This window comes from Excalfactoria chinensis, chromosome 6 (assembly GCF_039878825.1).
Source record: "Excalfactoria chinensis isolate bCotChi1 chromosome 6, bCotChi1.hap2, whole genome shotgun sequence".
Taxonomy (NCBI): Eukaryota; Metazoa; Chordata; class Aves; order Galliformes; family Phasianidae; genus Excalfactoria; species Excalfactoria chinensis.
In genome coordinates this window covers 36955214-36976999 of record NC_092830.1, presented here as the reverse complement: position 1 = coordinate 36976999, position 21786 = coordinate 36955214, and the positions used below count along the sequence as shown (strand labels likewise).

The 21786-nt window shown below is 44.3% G+C and overlaps 1 protein-coding gene across 1 annotated transcript in view; it reads left to right on the top strand.

Moving 5' to 3' along the window:
• TCERG1L (transcription elongation regulator 1 like) overlaps window positions 1-21473 on the top strand; it is a 57365-nt gene extending 35892 nt beyond the window's left edge. The window contains exons 7-13 of the mRNA XM_072340668.1: window positions 409-497; window positions 3696-3850; window positions 8523-8592; window positions 12705-12840; window positions 16199-16288; window positions 19476-19594; window positions 20500-21473. Coding sequence (XP_072196769.1) covers window positions 409-497; window positions 3696-3850; window positions 8523-8592; window positions 12705-12840; window positions 16199-16288; window positions 19476-19594; window positions 20500-20656 — 816 coding nt within the window. The 3' untranslated portion in view covers window positions 20657-21473. The remainder of the gene's footprint in view (window positions 1-408; window positions 498-3695; window positions 3851-8522; window positions 8593-12704; window positions 12841-16198; window positions 16289-19475; window positions 19595-20499) is intronic.
• Window positions 21474-21786: the final 313 nt, after the last annotated feature.

Below are 21786 nucleotides of genomic sequence, written 5' to 3'. Positions count from 1 at the left end.
TCAGTTGTGCCATACCAGTGCCTTACTTGGTGCCTGCATCACAGGACAGGAGTGTTGCTGGGTCCACATGTGGGACTCCCACCTGCCTGGGGGCTTGTTAGCATTCTGTCTTTGCAAAAGAGAAGTACACAAAAGCAGACAGCGAGTGATGCTCACTGTCCCATGGGAGCCATTGGAATGGGCAAAAGCACGAGGCTGCTTTTTCATTTATGCTCCTGAAAATGGGGCAACACGTTGATTATACCCAGTTGGTCCTGACTGTTCCCAAAGCACTTGGCTGTCCATAAAGCTGCTAGTGATATAATGGCCACGTCGGTAATCCACTTCAAGTTTAAGGGAATGATTTGTAAGACAATAACAGTCTTATGCATCGGCTTTATTTGTTGACTAATCTGTCTCTCTTTCAAGGATCATTCTTTTAAACTAGTAAATGAGGATGACAGTACTTCAAATGGCAACAAGCCCGTAGCATCCACTCCAGTGCCAGGATCTCCATGGTAAGCAAATGCAATTAGAGCTAATAAAAGTCATTCATCAGTGCCGTTTCTCTCGCCAGACATGCATTAGTGGTCTCTACGTGGGGAAAATACACTACCCTGGATGTTAAACAGCAGCGCTGTATTCCTTTTCCACTGTAGCTTTCCCTCATTAATCACATACTTAGCAAAAATGAGAGGACGTTGTGTGACTGCCTCCCTGGGATCCATGCGGTAAGTGCAATGTGCTGCTGTCAGGAGCAAAGCTCAACCAGAAACGGCTTCTGGCAGAACGTTCCTGGTGCTTCCTTCTGATTGCATGGGTGCTTCACTGCTGGTGTTCTGCCACACGGTGCTGTGCTCAGCCAGGCTCTTTAGGGCTCAGGTCCTGCTGGAGCTCTCACGTATTGAGATTCTGGATGGTTGACATGAAGGATTTTTCACCTACTGTACCCATATGCTGCAGAAAAATCAGTTCATTCTCATTGACTGATGTCTGTGGGATCTTTGGCCAAAGCACTCCGTATTGATACCAGCCATTATGCCTTGTTATTACTCCATGCCGTTTTACAAACCGATGCTATAAATACAGTGTGATGTCATATCAAATCTCAGCATCGTAAATGGGACATTAATCATTCCTCTTTCTGGTTAGTTGCTAATACAGGAAATAGTGCAGGGGAACCATTTGAGCCTGGGTGGCAGTTCCACATCTCCTGCAGCAGCGGCTGCTGGCTGGCTCATAGGCAGCAGTCTCAGATCCAAACCTGTGATGCTGGAATCTCTGAGGTGAAATCATAAGTTTCTGAGTCTCCTGAGAACTAGTTGGTGACCCAGCGAGTATTCATGTGACAGATAGGGCACTGAAACCTCATCCCTGGGACAAGAAGGAAATTGCATAGTCCTCATGCCAACAGTTGGCCTCTATTCTGAGATGAGAGTCTGGTTATTACAGGATAAATGTTTATGTAATCATCTTGTTCCCTTTATCACACTTAAGCCACTATTTCTATAAGGGAAAAAAATGAGCACAGCAATCACTGCATTTCCAGTTTATGGTCTGTGACTGAAACAAAATATCATGCGTCCCCTATGGATAATTGAAACTGTCATTGTACCATGGAGGAATAGGTGATATGTTACGTGGGGAAAGGGACATTAATTTTAAATTAAATGTCAAGTGATATTAGTCACACAAGAGGCAAAGAAGGGCCACAAGGGAGCACAGAGTTTCTCACTGGGGGTGGCTGCACACAGTCCTGGCAATACTCAGTGGTTAATGAGCACCGTCAGCATCTGTGCCAGTGGTCAGAGGAGCGCTGAGCATGGCAGCCTATCAGCAGAGGCAAAACACACGTTTCCAACAGCACTGCTTCCAACCTCAAGTCAAGTAATAGCTGTGGCCATCCCATGTACGTGGGGTGGCATTACTATTACCAGATAGGGTGCTGGATTCGAGCTCCGCAGGGTTTATGTACGGCCAATTCCCCTCACAGTACTAATTCTGCAGTATGCCTGTTTGTTCATAATGTGAATTTCAGTGAGGGACATTTCAAAGCAGGCATTTACTCCTGGACGGGATTGGGCCTGTGCCCTGACAGTAGTTCTGATATTTAATAAAAGGGCAACAACAGCCTGCTTACATTAATCAGCTGAATCTGTCCTCTTCACCTAAATGCCAAGGGCTTTTTCCCTTCCCTCTGGGACCACTGTGGTATTTATGGGAGTGCAGAGCCTTGATATGGAAATGTTCCTTTACACTTCCCTCTTGCTATTTCATGCAGAAGAGACTTGGGGCCAATGGAACGGTTCTTGACCTAGCTGTCAGTATTTCTGTTAGAGCAGAGGTTTCTATAGCTCTGAGACACAAAGTAGTGAATATACCTCATTTTTGCCCTATAAGGTATGAGAGGTTTGAGGGGCTGCTTTTTGATCTAGCGTGCTTGTGTATGAAAACAAATGGAAAGTTACTAAAATATTGGTCACCCCTTTGTTGCTGAATTCAAGCCTAAGATCGTGTGTGCTGTAAATATAAGCGAAGACATCAGCTGAGCTGGTACAGCTGGTTCTGTGCTCCTGTGTGGTGTGGGCATTTCACCGTGCTGTGTGTGCAGGGCTGTGTACACACGCTGTGCTGAGCTGCTCCTGCGCTGTGCTCAGCTGCCATCTCCTGCAGGCTGTGTTACATGAATTCTTTGGGTTTGATTTTGTGTATGGGCGAGGTGAGCGGTGGTGCTTTACTTGCGGTAAATGGGAAACGTCGGGTCACTCTCTTATGATACTTCCCAGCGTTGGACCATTTTTCACATTTGTAGTCTTCTATCCAGACCAGGTTTTTTTTATAAAACCTTCTGCTCCCTTCTCTCTATAACAACCAACCATCAAAGCTTTTGCTAACAAGATTTAGCCTTTGCAGGTGTCCATGTGTCAAACAGAGCATTTTCCCATCATAGAATCATTGAAGTTGGAAAAGCCCTCTGAGATCCCCACATCTGACCCCACCAAGCCCACCCATGTCCCTCGGTGCCGCATCTATCAGTGTGTGTGCACGTGTCTGAGCAAGTCACAGTGAATGGATGCTGCTTATTAGTTTTCTTTGCCATTCAGAAAGTGCACGCTTTGGGTCAATATTCTGCTAGTTTATTTACTTATAAATTCAGTGAGCTCTTCTGAATGTACATCATGGTGGTATGGGACTTATTTTCCTTATTACTGTAGCTGTTTGACAATGAACTTCAGGTAAAAATATTGCTGTCATGCAGAGACAACTACTTGAACTGGTCAATAACCTGCCTTGTACAATGATGACTTGGTCATGTTTCTGGCCTGGATCCAGAGCCCCCAGCTCTCTACTGTGGGTTGTTGCTGCTGCCATCTGCACTCCCCAGTGCAGATACCTGTGACCAAGAGGCACTTTAAAATATGAAATGTGCTTTCCCATGGCTTCTTTCACTGTGGACATCACTGCCTTCCTCCTCCCCTTGCTCTCTTCCCTACCATGATAGAGTAGTTCTCCTCCTGCTTCTGAGGAGTCTTTAGACCATTCATGTTATGTGGAGGGAGTCACTCTTCCCAAGGTGACTTGCATGGTGCAGAGGAACCTTGCGCGGGTGCCACTCATTCTCATGGTTAATAAGATACAAGAATTAAGCTCGGAGTTAATTGCTTGGTCACAAGTGTACTTGGCATGATCTAAGCATAGTTTATCACTTGGACTAGGTGTGTAGTCTGGACTGGAGATGACCGGGTCTTCTTCTTCAACCCTACAATGCAGCTGTCGGTGTGGGAGAAGCCGGTGGACCTGAGGCACCGCGGCGACATTAACAGGATCCTCGAGGACCCTCCGCACAAGCGCAAGCTGGATGCTGCAGCAAGTAACTTAATGCGCCGCGACTGTGCCTCTGTGCCAACACATACCGGGTCTCTGTGTTCGGTGGAAGTGTGATAACCACGATTCAGTGGCTTTCCTTAAGACACCATGTCAAGTACCCTGTTAAAATTGGTGTTTATCACAAAGTACTTATTTTAACTGGAGCAGTGAGCAAGGGGACAGAGAGTGCTCATTACTGGCAATAAAGAACCAGGTGGCTTCTTGTACTGGAGGAATCTGTGATGTATAAAATACATCTCAGAAGACAGTATGTTTTATTACTGTTATTTCCAAGATGTACATTATGGGCGCATTACCGATGCATTATTTAGCTATTGCACAGGAGCAGATACTCCAAAGTTAACGATTATTCAACCAAGTTGTAGAGAGGGAATAACTCCCAATAGTAAATCTCTAATGGCTGCTAAAAGGTTTGATGGAAATGTGGGTGCTTCAATCTCAACATAAATCTACCAGTCCCCTTTTAAACACTGTACTGTTAAGGGGGAAATTTGTGGTGCTGGCTAACACATACCATGCTGATCTGCAGTAATATGTGCTGAGTGGTTCAAAGTACAGCCTAAAGGAACAACCTGGCCTGGTTGGATAGCTGGAGTTTGTTGGCTGTTCCTCTGCAACATGGCCAGGTTGCAGAGACAGTTCCCTCATCCCCACGCCCCTTGCTGTGCTATCTATTTGCTCTGCTCTCTGCTGCCTTGTTGCCCAGTCCAGATGTTGTTCCCACTGGTGAGCGATCCAGCAGTACCCAGTACCCGTGCTCTCCCTTGTTCTGGTGACCCCACAGCGTTCCACCACATAGTTCTCCAAATATGTTGTTACACAAGTTGTTGGCTCCCTTTGCACTGCTACTGGGAGCAGTTCAATTCAGTTTTAGTGCTTCCTTTATTCCCTAAATCTTCATGTCAGTTTCCATGTCTGGGCCATGCCAGTAAGGTCTGCCATTGTGGTGGGACATCCAACCATTGGAAGCGCTGCTGGTCCTGGTCAGTGCTGGTGACTCCATGAATGTCATCATGCTTTACAGAAGTCTCACTGGAGAACCTTCTTCGGCTGACGGTGAGGTCTAGAAATGCAGAGGGGGGGTGAAATGAGACTTCCATCATTCCTTTAAAACACAGTTATTGTAACTAAAAATCAGACAGCGTGGCGTGTCTTAAGAAATAGCCTGTCTTGTATACTCACTGTTGGGAGCAATAGCATAGGCACTGATCCAGAGGCAGGGCTTGCAGTTAGCTACTGTGCCACAAGTTGTGAGTGTGTGAGTGATAACTACTATTTATGTCATCACTATTAGCAGAAGGTTACTGAAGAAATACCACAGAGAGTGGTTTTCTATTCCTATACTCCTTAATATATAACATCATTACTTGCTTTCAATATTAATTTAAATGGTCAGGGGTTTGAAATTTGCATCATTTTTTCTTTTTTTTCCTGTATGATTTCAGTAACTTTGGTTCTGTATCTTGTAATTCCAAAACGTATCTGCAGAACTTCATTCTTCAGGAGAAAAGTAGAACATACACTTTTCATTATGGGGTATATTGAAAGAGTCATTAATTACTGACGAGGGAGTGTGGTGGCCAAAGACAAAAGCAAGGGTCATTGCTCAAAATCTCTACTGAATTACTGAGAAGAATCTAAAGGCACTGCTGATAGGTGCCACTTCACTTTATCATCTTCACCCTTTATCATCTATATATTCCACCAGGATTTGATTCACGCGCCGATTTCTTTATGACCATGGTTTTCATTGCTGCTAATAGTCTTCATCTTCCTTGATATAATTGGGACTCAGTATTTGAGGCAATCAGGTTATAATTAGTACACATTAGCTGCCAAGGTGAAAGAAATTATTTGTTACCATTTCTCTTAGCTTGTAATCTGATTAAATAAATAACACAAATGAGCCGTGTGTTAGCAACAATGGCTGCCAAATGGATTTAGCTTAGTTGCCACTGCTGAGTTTTAATTAGAGTTTTTAAATCAAAGTCACGAAAAAAGTTAACAGGCATAATTATTCACGGGGTGTTGTAGGTTATCTGCACATCATTCCACTGAAAGATCAAGTGCATTTGTAATTCAGGCGTAAATGAAACATTGCTCATTTGCCCATGGTGCTGCATCCACGCCGTGCTGGATTTGGCAGAGCTGTGAGGCAGACCCACCCTTGGTCTCAGCATCCCCCAACCCATCCCTGCAGCTCAGTATGGTCTGACCCCTCCAGCCACCCACTCCATCACAGTTACCAACATTCCCATCCATGTGTTGCAAATGCAGCGGAAGCCCAGAAGTGAGGGTGGCAGGAAGCTGTCAGTGCTGATCCTTTAAAGGAAGATTCAGTTCTTCAAACCCAGGGGTGAGATTTGGAACGTAGGCCCACGAGTGTGGTACTCATCTAAGTTGAAGGCGGGTGTGGGCAAGGCAAGGCAGTGGGAATAGGTAGGAAAGCAGAATAAAGTCTGAAGTTGAAAAAGGGCATTTTCTTGACAGTTTTTGCAAATTGATTGCCTGGGTATGAGGGTCAGGAGGTCTTGCTTATTTCAGATGAAGAAAAGCAAATTGGCATTTTAATTACAGAAATTTGCATGTTGATTCATACTCAGTCTGATAGCTGTTCACAATTAGGGATGAGTTAGTCTGCTCTTTTCTGACAAACGCTTTTGAACCATTCATTGTAGTGTTCAGACAAAACTAAGCAGCCTGTTCCTTACAGAGAATTATAGAATGGCCTGGGTTGCAGAGGCCCACAGTGCTCATCCAGTTCCAACCCCCTGCTGTGTGCAGGGTCACCAACCAGCAGCCCAGGCTGCCCAGAGCCACATCCAGCCTGGCCTTGAATGCCTGCAGGGATGGGGCATCCACAGCCTCCTTGGGTAACGTGTTCCAGTGTGTCACCACCTGTGGGTGAAAAGCTTTCTCCTAATAGAGAACAGCATTGCTCAGCTCCCTCTTGCATGTGATCTGCATGCACTGGGGCTCCGCAGAACCATGAATCAGGTTTCTGTGTATTGCCAATGGATTGGCAGCGCTTTGACGCACCTGCTAAATAGTGATGTTTTCTTTTCGTTCTGGAAAGTGAACCGAAATTCATTACATGGTTGGGATTAGTGGAATGATTTAATTAATCAGCACTAAGCCTGGCAGACCATCAGACTGTGGCGGAGCTCCGCTTCATGATTTCACGGAGAGATTACTGTCAAGTAATATTCTTCCTCAGCGCTTTAAGTTAATTACTCGAAGCTGTGCTCGGCTGCCTCTCTCCCTCTCTGAGGTGGCTTCTGGCCTTAGCGGTACACTGTGATGCAGCACGTTCCTGAGTGAGGCTACAAACACCGTTTGTCATCTTCCACTATTTTCCATTGCACTGAGGTGTTAAGTGATGCTGTTGACTCTGTGTTCCGTTTATTCGAGGCCGTCGATGGTACAAGCAGCGCAGGGAGGATCTCGTGTCCCCGCTGTATGTGAGCTCTCACTGTTTGCTGGGAAAACCTGAGATAGGTCAGGAACTGGCGGATAGGAATTTGGGCAGATTGTACCAGGTTCCTTTTATCTGAATGTTATGTGGTCGTTGAAAGTTGGGTTTTAGAAGTGCACATGCAGTTCAGCTATCTGACACAAAAAGAAATGATACAGCCTGCTTTTCAGAGAGCTGTGGTAGATTGTTCCTGAAGATAGCTGCACGTGGAGTTCAGCCTCGGGTGGCTTGAGAGCTTCATGGGGTCGTTTGTCATCATCGGTGGGCTTTTGTCTCATGTTATGGAAACCACAGCTGGGTAGGAGCAGAGCTGTGTGTGTGGTTGGTGCGGAACTGAGCACCGTCTGCACCTCCCGTCATCTTTGGGAGCAACACCAAGTGCTCTCTTCTTTCATATCATTGCCTTCAGAATTCATTAAAGCTGAGATCTCTGCAGCTTCCATAGCTTTATGATATTGCTATTGAACTACATCCCACCATCTAAGTCTGTAGATTTTTTTTTTTTTTTTTTTTGGTTTCTCTGTACTTTAAATTGGAGGTCTTGAAGACTTCAGCAAGAAAAGGTAATAGTTTCGCAGAATCTGTGTCTATTTAAAACATGATTAAATGATGTGTGTATTCTTAACACTTCCATCTAGTAAGTAACGCTGAGATCAAGCTCTCCTTATTTTAGAATGCCATTCACTTCTTGTTATTCTCATGTTAAGCTATAGCTACTAAATATCAAAAGCATTTTTGCATGCTGTGTATCTGCTCCTGATGGTCTCCCTCCAGTCCTCGTAGGCTGCGGTGTTACAGCTGGCATCTGTCTCATTGTTCCTTCTGCAGTGATGTAAGGCATGCTGCACGCATGCAATGCCAAAAGCCCACTAATACACTGACATACCACTAATTTCCCTCAAGTAGGGAAAGGAAACAAGTGAAGAACATGATTACACTGAAGCTTGAAATGTCCCGATTTCTATCAGCTTTGGTGATATAAAGATTGGACTTGGGAAGTAACAGGAACTTGTAATTGGTTGATGAGTTTCAAATAGTCTGCGCAGAGAGGAAAGCAGTAAAGAGCTGAGTTGGAGCAAAAACTGAGGAATGAAGAGTCACTTTGGAATTGGAAATGGAAATGGAATTGTCTTCCCATTTATCTCGTTCAAGCCTAACTGCTCTGTTTGTCTCTTTTTAGCAGATAAAAACATTAGCTCTTGTCCAGGAGATGAAAACGATGACATTAGCATCAAAATTAAGAGAAATAAGTAAGTCCTAATGTTTACTTACCTGTATGTAATGTTGGGAACCTAAACTCTGGTATTGATTAGTGCAAAGAGAATCACCATTATTGTGTCTGTATGGTAACTTCCCAATGCCTAGTGAGGGACATCCTTGAGGTATCTGCTCTTCATCCAACTTCACCACTATTTTTAAAGTATCTATTTCCCATAGGTAGCATTTTTGTATTAGTAGTAACCGATGCTTGTCTTGAATTGAAAAAACCACCATAACGATATGCATTATTTTAAAGAGATGGGATAAAAGCTTTATCTTCATAAAGTGGGTTGTTTTGTTTTTCTCTGGCTTTGGGCTTGCCATGGTTTTGGTCAGCCTGCTGGTGTTGCCAGCTCAGGGGCATCTGGAGGCAGCTTTACTGCTGTGCTCCTATTTGACCTTCATTACCATGTTTGTTTCAAATCCTGGTGGAGAAACAGGCTGAAAAACTTGTGCTAGATGAGCAAGCCGCTACCCTCACCAGTGGGTGAGGGTTAGAAAACAAGATATGCAGTTCAAATGAAGTGATGCCTTCGGGACATCTCATTGTGTGTGACTTTAGGCCAGTAACTGCAAGCCAGGGTCAGCTGTTTGCATGGTTTGGAGCAGTAAAAATATATATCCATAAAATAAATATGTATAGATACTGTGCTCGGTATGTGGGGGCATTTTGATTAGGAAATACAACTTATTCCTGCATTTTCCAAATGGTTATGTTGACGGTAATAGTATTCTCTTTTATATTGCCATTCTTACCTTACATTGAGTGGTTCTTTGCTCCTCAGTAGAGTTTCCATGGATTTATATTATTGTGAAGAAAAAATCAGATCCTTTGAGTTCAACACTCAAATGTATATTACTTAGGATGTAATAAAGTATATGTTTATACTTAGTACAGAGTAAATATGTACTCCTACTATTTATTTTGTATTTGTAAGCTTAGTAGAAGTTGATGTTCAGCCTAAAAGTATTTAAACATACTTTTATTAAAATCCATGGGCCTTAAAATAATGGACCCTTCTTAGAGCCTATTAGTAGGAGCTGTTATATGCAGATATGATTATTCCTTCTAATGATTGAGAGATTGGAATTCCACATACAGTGAACTCTAAAACTCAAGAAACTCATTCATAAACTCAAGGAATACCCACTCAATGATTTCTGCATCAAAGTGGTCTTTGGTTGGCATATGAGGATTACAATGTCAGCTTGGCTGCATTTCCATGACTTGCTCTTGGGATGCTAACTTTGCATCCTTCATTTTCTCCATATTCTAAAGGGTGCTGTCAGAATTGGCAGGACCCAAATAGGGACCATATTTTTCTCTGTTGCCGGAGTTTGTTTTCTTATTGTTTTATTTCCATCAGGATATCCCTTTCCAGAAAATTATGTCATATGGGTTAAGCTGGGCAATGTCAGTCCGGCCCAGTGCTGCTCAGCGCAGCCATGCTCAAACGAGCACAGCCTGGGGACCAGAACTCTGATCCTGCATAGCATCTGATGTATGGCATGATCATCATTTAGCAAGTGTCGGATGCTGGGAACTCTGTCATTAGTCCTGTCTTCATTTAACTTTTAGAATAAATCCCCAGACTAGAAGGAACCAGTTCACATTTGTTGTACTTGGGCAATTAGTCCCATGATAGTCAAGGGCATTAGTCATAAAATAAACAAGCAGGATTTAGCTTGACAGCACAGCAGTCTCTCAGACTTCGTCGTGGTGATCCCAGTTCCTCAGAAGTTTGACCTGTCACTGGAGAGCCCCAAAGTGTTTATTTTTCTGTCAGCAGGGCATATAGCCCCCAACCGCTCCGTGCTATCTGCAGCTGTTTTGAATTTTAAATTCCCTTTTATAACATGTAAAGATTTCCTGACATCTTGCTTTGTGCCCTGAAACAACGGCAGAATGCAGAGGTTTGTGGATGGAGCTTTAGAAACTGACCTTTTGCTACAGAAGCTCGGCCTCAGTGCTTGTTTAAATGTATGAATATTAAGCTGCAGCTAACAGTCCTTGACATGTAAAATACTTGAGGATTTTCATTTCAAATCAGAACGTAGTTATCCTGTTATCTTTTTCATTAGTGGGACTCAGACATCCCACAGTAGTGGGCGGGATAGCACCAGTAACCCATGTCTGAAGTATTCCCATTGCAGCTGTAGGTCTGTGCTCCCATGTTGTCTCCCTGCTTCCATGTGCATTTTCATGTTGATGCTGAATAGCCTGAAAAAAATATTTACATACAGGCAGTTATTCACTTCTTTTTGCAATATTAATGATTTGGGTTTGTTTTTTTTTTGTTAAATGTAACTAAAATGAGGTTATGTGCTTTCAGGATCTGTTTTGAAACATGCAGCAGTTCCTATCCTGTTTTAATTATGCTCCCACTCTGGAAGTTGTTGCCTTAGTAGATGATAGGGATGCTCTGACACACAATAAATCATCTGCTCTGGAGAGAGCCCCATGCTGATGATAAGACGTGATTGCATCAAAGTTCCAGCACAGTGCATTGTAATTCAGCTGGAGGGGTCATCACACAGCTACATGGTAGAGCCTTCTGACTCTATTACTTCTGTCAGTTGTCATTTCGGATGTTCGCACTGATGTCTGTCTTCACGTTTATGCATTACATGTACATCAGTAAGAACAGAACTGCTCCCACGGCCAGTGGGGGACCTGGCCCAAAGTTGGCTGCAGATTGGAGTGGGACCGTTCTGCTTTCATGGATTTACACAAGCCTGGTGCGGGCTGTGAGCACCTGATGAGCTGTGGGTGTCCCTGCTCACTGCAGGGAGTGGCACCAGGTGGCCTTTGAAGGACCTTTCCAACCCAAACTGCTCTATGATTCTGCTATTATTTGCTGAAGAAAATTACATTGTTCGTTGTAATCTCTGGCGCGAGACAAAAGCAAGTCGGTGTAATGTTCAGCATCCATTTCAATCTCCTGAGAAAGACTGAAGGAAAGAAGGGGCTCTGGTGATGCTGAGCTGATTGAGAGCATGCTGTATTTCTGCAGTTTCAGCTGGAAGAAGCTCTTTGCTGGTGGTAGAAATTGGATTGGGCTTTTCATGGATCATGTTACAGGAAAACATTTGCTGTGGCAATATGAAATTCACTGTCATTGTGCAAAGGAAAACAATTTGATATCTTTGAAATCACTTGTAATATAGCATCGTTTTAGGGTAAATGGAAGTGTAATGTGATTATTTGTAGAGGGAAGATAGCGTACTAGAACTCGTGTTACATACCGATGTAATCCATTTGCTTGGAAATAAGAAAGTGTTTTCATGTAGAGATTCCAAACCTAAGTGTTGAACAATACTGTATAGTAAATTGCATCATGAACAAATGCAGTTATGCCTAGTAGGATGCTAAGAATCAAAGCAGCTCATTTCCATCAGCCATGAGTGTACACTGTGATCATTCCTAGATTCTTGGTCTCCCCAGAAGGCACCTTCATGTTATATTGTGTCTGCTCTGCTGAAGACATTGACAAGCAGTAGTAGAAGGACCTGGAGCAGGAGTCTGAGTTCTGGCTTGAAGCTAAAAGATGGAAGATTTAGCTTAGATGGCAGGGAGGATTTCTTCCCTTGGAGGCACTAAGGTGCTGGCACTGCCTGGAGCTGTGTTGCCTCATCCCTGGAGGTGCCACAGGCCATGGCTGGGCCTTGGGAGCCTGAGCTGGAGGGCACCCAGCCAGTGGTAGGGGTGGTATGGGGGGGGGTTGGGGTCCCTGCCAACCCAAGCATGCAGGGTTTCCGTGATTCTGGGATTCTATCAGCTCTTCACTGAGGATGCTGAAGGCATGACATGACACATGAGGGCTCTCCAAACAATGACATTTCCCAGAATGGGGTGAGGATGCAGTGTTAATCATCTCTGATAAAATGATGTAAGAAGTTATCTGGTGGAAAAAAATGTTGGTTCCAGTGACTGAACCAATGATTACAGCTGAGGAGAGCATCACCCTCATGCTGCAGCAGCAGGACCAGTGGTGCTCCAGCACATTTGTACACGGGATGGATTGCCAGGCTGTAAAGAGGGTTAAAAGTGCCATCCCAAGGCTACAACTGCTGAACTGTTTTCTGTCTTGCCTTGTTAAAGAACAGAAGATTGCCAAGTCACTGACCAGGGGAAGGCAGGCACGGAGGAGAGGAATGAGAAACCATCAGCAGCAGAGGTCACACCACCCCTCGAGGAGCGCATCACTCATTTCCGAGATATGCTTCTGGAGAGAGGGGTAAGGAACACGTCCATGGGTCAGCGTACCTGCTTGGTGAAGGGAGAGCATTATGCCTGATGAGTGCAGGAACCACGGTGTGGCTTGGCATTCAAAGGAGGAATTATTGAAAGGGTGTTTTCTATTAACTGTGTAGCTTCTGCATTTCTTTACTTTGACTTTTCCCCAGTGCCATCCAGTGAAATGTGGCCATTCAGAACTGAAAGCCCTTTGCAAGTAAATCTCTATGTGTGCTCCCAAAGGTGGCAGCTCCTTCTGCTGGGAACTGCAGCTCAGCGCTGTGCTGAGCAATGTGCTGGGAGCCCTGGCAGCCCTGCACAACCCCAGGGCTGTGTTATGTGATGGACAAAAGGTGGAAGATATCTTGCGTGTCACCTGGCAGGCAGCACAAGGGGTATGTCCAGCCTGTTAGGAATGGGCATCTGGAGGCTTGGAAAAGAAAACTTGCTTGTGTCTTTGGCCTTCCTTGGCTGTACTTGGACCTGCTGGGAAGACCTGGTGGTCCCAGGGCCATTCCCCTTGGCCATTTCTCTTACAGTTTCCCCAGGGTCTGAGCAGGGTTAGGAGCAGTTAGATGGAGCATAAACTCAATTTACAGATAGAGTCCATCAGCACTGTGAGCCTCACCACCAAAAGGGAACTACGAGTCACAGATCACAGTAACGGCATCCTGTTAGCAGTTTGGTAAAGAGCTTCACCCTGACTTTTATTTTCTGCCATGGCACCCATAAACCTGTGTGTAACTGCTCATATGAAGGTTACCATCAACAATACAGTTGCTTTTATACATAAAATTGCCAGTGCAAACTTTTGTCTCCCAGTGCCCCTTCATCTTCAAGGAAGCAGGGATGGATTTAATGAAGGTAATGTGCTTCAGCCCTATGCCTGCAAATGGAAATGTGTGTGTAGTGCAGCTGTGTGTACAGATTATATATCTTCCTCCAACACTCTTCAAGTACGTACTGTATAGAAGCTTAAGGAACTTCTGTGAAGAAAAGAGAGTCATAAGTGTGTGTTGTTAGGCAGTAAAGCAGAAGTTATCATTGTTAGTCAGCAGACTTCACAGGTTCAGAAGTACAGCAGTAAATTATCTCCACACCATCCCCACTTCTATTCATGCATTTTGTTATTTATGCTTGAGAACCGCAGCTATGCCATAAAGGAATACGGCTTGAAGGCTCCTGCTGACATACTTTAAGTCAGAGGACAGTAAGTCAAAGTTTAGAGGTATTCGGTTTATTTGGTAACAGAATTTGAGTGTTAACCCCTATTCAAGTGTGGGTTGGTGTGGGGGCTGGCAGGCAGGGCTGTGCCTCTTGGTGTGTACTGGCTGTGGGCATCACTTTGCCTGGGTCAGGGTCTCCCTCAGGCTAGAAAGCCTTTGATGATAAAGATAAATGCACCTGCTGGAAATAGCAAGCACTTCACTTTTCTTATCAGCCTTTTCATCAAAGCCAAACTCTCAATGAGCTGGGCTTTCAGAGAGAAGGAAAAAACCAAACTCAGCTATTCAGGTAGGTGTCCTTTCACTTCTAAACATACTTCTCCAACTTGATACATTGCATTTTCATGAGATTTTTCACTGCACTCCGGGCTCAGATTAAAAAGCAGGAGCTCTGAACTGGGAAACAAAGGGAAGCTCCGCTCTCATTTCTTCTCCTCTGGGTTGGTACTGGGCTGCAAAGGTCCTTCTGTATTCTGGGAAGAGCTGCCACCCCCCACCCCATGATGTGCAACTGGCTGAGGAAGAAGGAGGATGCAGCACTAGTATGGAGATGGGTCAGAATATGAATGTACATGTGCAGAGCTCCAAAATGAACACTGTGTGTACCTAGAGATAAATTACAACTGCTTGCAACCAGCAGTTATTTCAGATGTGTGCCCGAGGTTTGTGAAAGCTGATAGTGACTGAAGGAGCAGCCAGGAAAGTTTGTCTGAGTTTAACTAGTGCTGAATTTAAACTGGCCTTTGTATTGGGAGCAGAGCAGATGTCCAGGAGCAACATTCCTGGAAAGGAATTGCTCCCTTTGACCTCTCTAAAGCAGCAGCAAATGCACGCCTCAGGCTGCAGCCGTGGGCATGGAGGCTGTGTCACAAGAAGATAACACTTGGAACAGGCTTTGCCCGACCTACGGTGCATGGGTATGGTCTGGATTCAGCCTGACTTAACCTCACGACTTAAGGAAGAACATCTGTGCCACTGGTGGTTTTTCAGCACACGGTAGCTGCATAATGTCCTCGTCCTAATTAAAATGGAATGTGGGATGCGCATTCCTATGCTCCTTTATTTGCCCTGCAGATACCAGCTGCAGTGATGCACAGCCTGGACTGTCTTCCCAGCTAAGGTCTGTAGCTTCCCCTCTCTGCCCCCAGGCACTTGGTCCCATGGCATCTTCCAGTGAGCATGCCCTGTGCCCCAGTAGCCCACCCCATTCCCATCCCTGCACCAGAACTGGCTGCTCCGCTTCAACCTATTTGGCATCACGAAAACCTTTGTGTCTGATTGTTAATTAGTCAACTTTAATTATACTCCACATACTTAATTATTATATTTCTTTTCTTCATGAATTTACTTTTCTTTGCAATTAGGTGGAGTGATTGGAATATTTTCTCTTATGAAGGAGTTTTCTGTAGCAAAGTAATCAACAGTGATTTTGTCTGAGATACCGGAATCAGGATGGGGTGGTGCTCATAACTCACCACCTCGAGGGGCTTCCTGAGAACGTGGAAGAACCTCTGTGAGTGCTGCCTTCTCATTGTGCATTGCAGAGGGTCTATAAATGATGCAGCGATCTCGGATGCACATCCAAGGTCCCATTGCAGAGGGCTGAATTCAGTAGAAAGACGTGGAAGCCTCAGAATGCAGATGGTGGCATCTACCCCCTTGGATGGAATTGGCAAATTTAATATGTCAATGTGATGTTTTGATGCATATCACTGTTAGCTCTTCAGTGTGTGTGTGCATTAACAGCTTCATTTGGGCTAATAGTTCAGTTTTGCAAGAGAGGGGAGCTAAAGCTGAGGTAGCGAATAAAATGGAAATTGATACTTCTGTCTTAAAAAGCAGGTAATGAAACGAGCATTTCTCTTTCTGCTGCAGATTCTTTCCATCAAAAAATGTGGCATCAGAGTCTTCCAGATACTCACTGAGATGTCCTGGGGCAAATCAATACTGATGGTGTGGGTGCAACCAGACCATTGCCAGAAACAGATTGAAATGCAACTTCCAACTGCTCTGAGGCTTCTTGGGAGGGTTCATTCACTTTCTGAACTACACTTTCGTCTCACCTTGGAACATTTCCTTGTTTTCAATCCCTATTAAAATTCCTTATTGCAGCTGTCTTTGTGTACTTCACAGGTTTCAGCATTTTCAACATGGGAAAAAGAGTTGCACAAAATAGTGTTTGACCCGCGATACCTTCTACTAAATTCAGAGGAACGTAAGCAGGTGAGCATTACCCCAGTACAGTTCTGGTTGGTGGCAAACGTTTCCCAAATTAACAGTGATAGTCTTAGTAGGATAAAAGGAGCAGCATGCAATTGGAATTTCCTTTTGGAATTTGCCAGTGTGGCTTTTGAAAAGGCAGAGCTCCAAGAGAAGTGTTGTTGCCTTTGGAAAGCAAATGGCAACACGTCTGTCAGCCCGTAGCAAAGAGCTGCAGCCCCTTAGGCTGTAGGAGCGAGTCCCACTGGTGCCTAGGGGCTCAGCTCTTGAAGGCTAATGGCCAGAAGGTAACTTTTCCTTTCTGGTTTATGCCGCATATTGTGGGGAGGGTGCTTTCCTTTTATTACTTAGGAAAATTTCCAATGAGTTTGACACTATTTATTGCTGTATTTTGCAATAACTAAGTGGATGGGGCACGTTGGCTGTGCTTTTACCTGTTTGAATGAGCAAGCCACAGAGGGAAGCAGACTTCTTTCTGCCCTGTTTATTTGGGCATTAGTTGTCACAAAGGAGCTAAAAGGACTGCAGGGATGTAGATTAGTCTAAAAAAATTAGGAGAGACGCAGGGATGTGGTGGGGAAGGGGAACTCTTTTATGCTATGGTCATTCATCTTCCTTCCCACTTCTTTGTCATCCTGGAAAAGAAAGAATTTTGAATATGGAATTATCCATTTTTGAACTAAACATGATGAATAATGTACTTCTCATGTCTTTTCCATTGCACTGGGGCCCATATTGTCTTGTGGTTTCTCCAGGGAACCTGCTGCAGTTATTTGCCGAGGGCCTGGGCACATACATCTTCATTTACTGCCTTTCCAATATTTTCTTTCCTAAGAAAAAAAAAAGTGAAATAAAATAATAATGAAATACGGGAATGAAAATGTGAGCAAAACCACTAGAGTGGAAAATACTGCTAAGGAAGAGGCTAAGCAAAGAGCCTTCGTTTTATTTCAGGGAATCAGCAAGGACAAAACCTAGACCTCGGTCAGTCCATCAAGATACATTCATCCTTTATTTTGTCAGCCAAGGAGGTGATGTAATAAAAATGCATGATGAATACACGTTATGTAATATGGAGCTTTGCTTGAAGCCCCACAGACATGGCCCCATCTACAAGGTGCAGTCAGTGCTGGTGGATGGGCCAAGTGCTGGCGCTGGTTGTGAGCAAGCTGGGCTGCCAGCTGCAGAGGAAGAGGATAAGCATTGGGTGTGCTTCGACTAGCCAGGGCCCAGGAGAATTCAGCCTGGGAGGACGTGCCATGTATTTAATCTATTTTCGCTACTAAACTTCACATTAAGAGTTGTAGACGTTCCCTGTGAGTGCTTCCCTTTAATTAGACCTCGTTTTCCTCTGGGAAGTGGTTGAAGAAGAAAGGTAGGATTGGGCAAGGCTAGATGCCTGATTTAATGAAATACTTACTGAAGTACAGCCTAAATCAGTAGAGGACATCATTTAGATACATGGAAACGTTTATAGTGCAGATGTTGCCTGTGGCCCACGTAGCGAGCATCTCGAGTGCTTTGTAAGTTATAGCAATGAATTAATACCGGAGGTGCTTAGGGATGAAAGCTGGCTTGGAGGAGGGTGAGGAGTGAATGGTGAGTGTGTGCCTGGCCCAGCCCACCCCTCTGCAGTCAGCAGAGCAGGGGCAGCAAGCTGCAGGGGCAGTGCAGGCCTCGGGGGGGGGGGGGGTGGGGGTGGGGGGGTGGGGGTTGTCCTCCTGCCATGGGCTCTGGTACCTTTGCACAGCCTGAGGAGTGTAATGATCTGCTATTGAGTATTTGTTAAGCACTGGAATAGGCTCCCCAGGGTGGTGGCCATCACTGGATGTGTTTAAAAACCATTTGGATGTGGTGCTCAGGGATGTGATTTAGTGGAGGGTTGTTAGAGCTGGTGTAGGACGGTTAGGTTGTGTTGGACTCGATGATCTTTAAGGTCTTTTTCAACCTGAGCAGTTCTATGATTCTGTGATTTACAGATAGATTGAGCCACTTGCTGACTCATACTCTCCGAAGGGTTACAAGTATCTGAAGGATGCTGCTATGTTTAAGTCTAGGGATAACAAAGGGTGAAGAGGCAACTCTATTAGGTAATGAGCTAGCACTTAGCTTTGATTTATTACTATTGTAATATCTTCAATGATAATGGAAAGGCAAAAAGTAACAGTTCTCATGTTTTCTTTATTTCCTTTTCCTGCCTTCTCTTATGCTTAGATAATGCAGTTGCATACAGTATAATATATTCAGGTTTCCTGTGTTGTTACAGCACTTCTTGCACAGCCGTTGTTGTGTTTTGCAGTTCAGATGCTTACACTGTCCTGAAATGTAGATTTGCACCTGTGCATCCCCCCGGCTGATGAGAAAGCAGCCCTGATAGTAACCACAGTAATCATCTGTGATGTTTATAATCTGTGGTGGAAAGAGATGGATGGTGACTATGGAAAGCCAATAGCATTCTGCAGAGCAACTCAGTGTGCAATGCTTCGTAGAGCGTGAAGCCAGCAGGGCTGGAGTTTTGGTACTCAACGATGTGATTAAAGGAGGTGGCAGAGATTTTAGACATAGAGCCTTTTCAAGATGCCCACCATCCACTGCTGAGCACTGTGAGGCACATTTAGCTTCCAGATGCAGAAGGTTGTTAGCTCTTCCAATAGGGTTCAGACTTTTGGGTCCATGCATGCAGAGAGCCGTGTGTAAACTCGTGTTTTATGGCAGCTGAACTGAACGGTTTTTGGGCTTTTTTGGGGGTAACCTGCAAAATATTGAGGACCATGCCATGATATATTATATCATATTATATCATGGTAATACATTACCATGGTATTATCAGGAATTAGAGCAAGCTGTGAAAGATGTGAGGTCTAAACTAAGTATGTGCAAAGTACAGATACAAGGTGGAAACAATAAATAATGCTATAGGAATGAAAATGAGCATAACACTGGAGTGAGGAAGTCCTGATTTGTGTTTTACTGAAAGTATTATCTGTGCAAAGGATGCCTTTCTCCAGCTGTGTGTTTCCTGACCACAAGTGCTCAGAGCTCCTTGAAGCAGATTGAGCTGCATTTCAGTCAGCAGATATTGGGGGTGGATAGGAGCTGTGGTTTTTGAGATTGACAGCCCTTCAATGAAGCATGAATGCCACAAAGCCTTTATTAATAAATACTATATCGTTTTTCCTTATTTTGAAAGATATTTGAACAGTTCGTCAAGACCAGGATAAGAGAAGAGTACAAAGAAAAGAAGAACAAATTGTTGTTAGCCAAAGAAGAATTTAAAAAGCTCCTCGAAGAATCCAAGCTATCACCAAGGTATGGCATCGCCTTATGAAGATTTGTTAAGATAAAGTTTCTAATTCAGTCTCTGCTTATCAGCCCTGGAACGCTGTAGAACAGAATGCTCTCTTCATGGCAAGGTTTTACATCTATTGTTACAATGCTGTGCCGACGTATCCTTACTAATGTTTTGTAGCACTTAGTTTATTTCACTGGGAATATTACTGAGAATGAGAGATACTGTTTCTCTCTGTTTCTTTTCTTTTTTCTCTCTCTCACTTTGAATGTGCAATATTTTGCATAACGTGCGTATTTTATATTCATATATGTGGTAGAATTATGTGGCACAGGTGTTCTCCCTCCTGTTTACGTGCTCCTTTCAAATACTGGAATGCCAAAATGAGGTCCCCCCTCAGCCTTTTCTTCTCCAAGCTAAACAAGCCCAGTTCCCTCAACCTTTCTTCAGAGGAGAGGTGCTTCAGCCCACTGATCGTCCTAGTGGCCTCCTCTAGACCCATTCCAAGAGCTCCATGGAAACTCACCTTGGCAGTAACCTCCGGCTTAATTTGGATGTGCAGTAAAGATATGCAGTCTGCACGGTGCTTAAAGCCAACAATAAATACCACAGCATTCATACAACATATCCATCACTTATCATAGCGCTGTGAATGCAACCTAAACCAAAATTATGCTAGAAACCATTGCTAGAACAATGCAACAGTAAGGTTTTAAAGCTAAGGGGTTGAAGGGGACAGGGGGCTGGCAGGGAGCTGGGCTGGGCTCCCAGCAGCACTTGTGCTCTTGGTGCAGGGTCTGTACTCAGCAGCTGGGCCTGGCCACAGTTGAAAGCATGATTCTGTTTTCAGCTGCCGCGTGGCCTTGCCTCTCCTACAAGGCACATCCACAAGGCTGCAGCTTTCAAATCTCTGTCTTTCCTGCAGAACGACATTCAAAGAGTTTGCAGAGAAATACGGCAGGGATCAGCGGTTCCGCCTGGTGCAGAAGAAGAAGGACCAAGAGCATTTTTTCAACCAGTTCATACTTATCCTTAAAAAGAGGGACAAAGAAAACAGGATAAGGCTACGGAAAATGAGATAAAACTGCTTGGAACTGGCAGTGAGTGCAGAAGCTAAAGCTGGGACTGCAGGAAGGACCCCAGGTGAAGGCGAAAGCAAAGGCTGACCTCACAGCAGCTGAAGGACAGAGTGCAAATCCCTGAGAAAAACTTTCTCTGAATGGCGTTTGTTGAACACGCGGAGCATTTGTGAAGGTTGTTCTGCAGGAATCTGAAGGATATTTGTTCCCAAGGAATTAATGTTTCATATTGAAGCTCTCTTTTGTAGAACATCCAGAGTTTGATGCATTTCTAATTGCCGTGATATGTCAATCCCTTAATTGTTTTAATTATGCAAATCACTTGTAATACACACAAGTTATGAATCCGGTGCAGATTTGTAATTAAGCAGAAACAGATGCCATCCATAACAATCTCAAGATATTCTGATCATTTAGGGGAATTACCTATCGCAATCTTATGGCAACTTTCTGCATTAGCACAAGTTGTTCGGAGGGGCAGCGGGATGCAGGGATCCATTGCCGCGTTCACATGTCTGTGTCCAGTTCTCTGAGTAGTACTATTAAATATTAATTGTTAATCTTAGTGACGAGTGTGAAAACCCTGGCCAGTGTTCCATAGGAAACTCTCCATTCCAGAAATAGCTTTCCTGATGCCATGAGTGGTGCTTTGGGCTGATAGCAGCACTGCTCTGTCACAGTTCCGTCAAGGCTTTCTTTTGTACAACCATCGCAGTCTGAGTTACGTTCCTGTATGTGGAAAGTCTGCATGAGATTTTTCTCATCACCTTTGTATAAATTAAATATTTTACTTTTTTAATTAATAAATATTTTAAGCCGATTTTGGGGCCTTATTTTCTTTTTTCTAAGTTTCTAAGCCTTTGGAAACGCTGGATAAAGCAGCACAGGTCTCACGGTTCCGACTCGAGATGTAAAGCACTGATTGCTCCTGGGGCTCCTGCTTTGCATGCACATTTCCACTGATGCCAGCTGCACTCGAGAGCAGATTGAAAGCACATGGTGTGTACACTGTGGTAGCACTGGGTGGCTGGGCTGAAGCAGTGCAGCTCCATGCCGTACCCTCACACCCCCCACTTCTCTATGCTCAGAACTATTTGCTCAGTTGACCTCATTTTTAAGTTACTACTCATTAG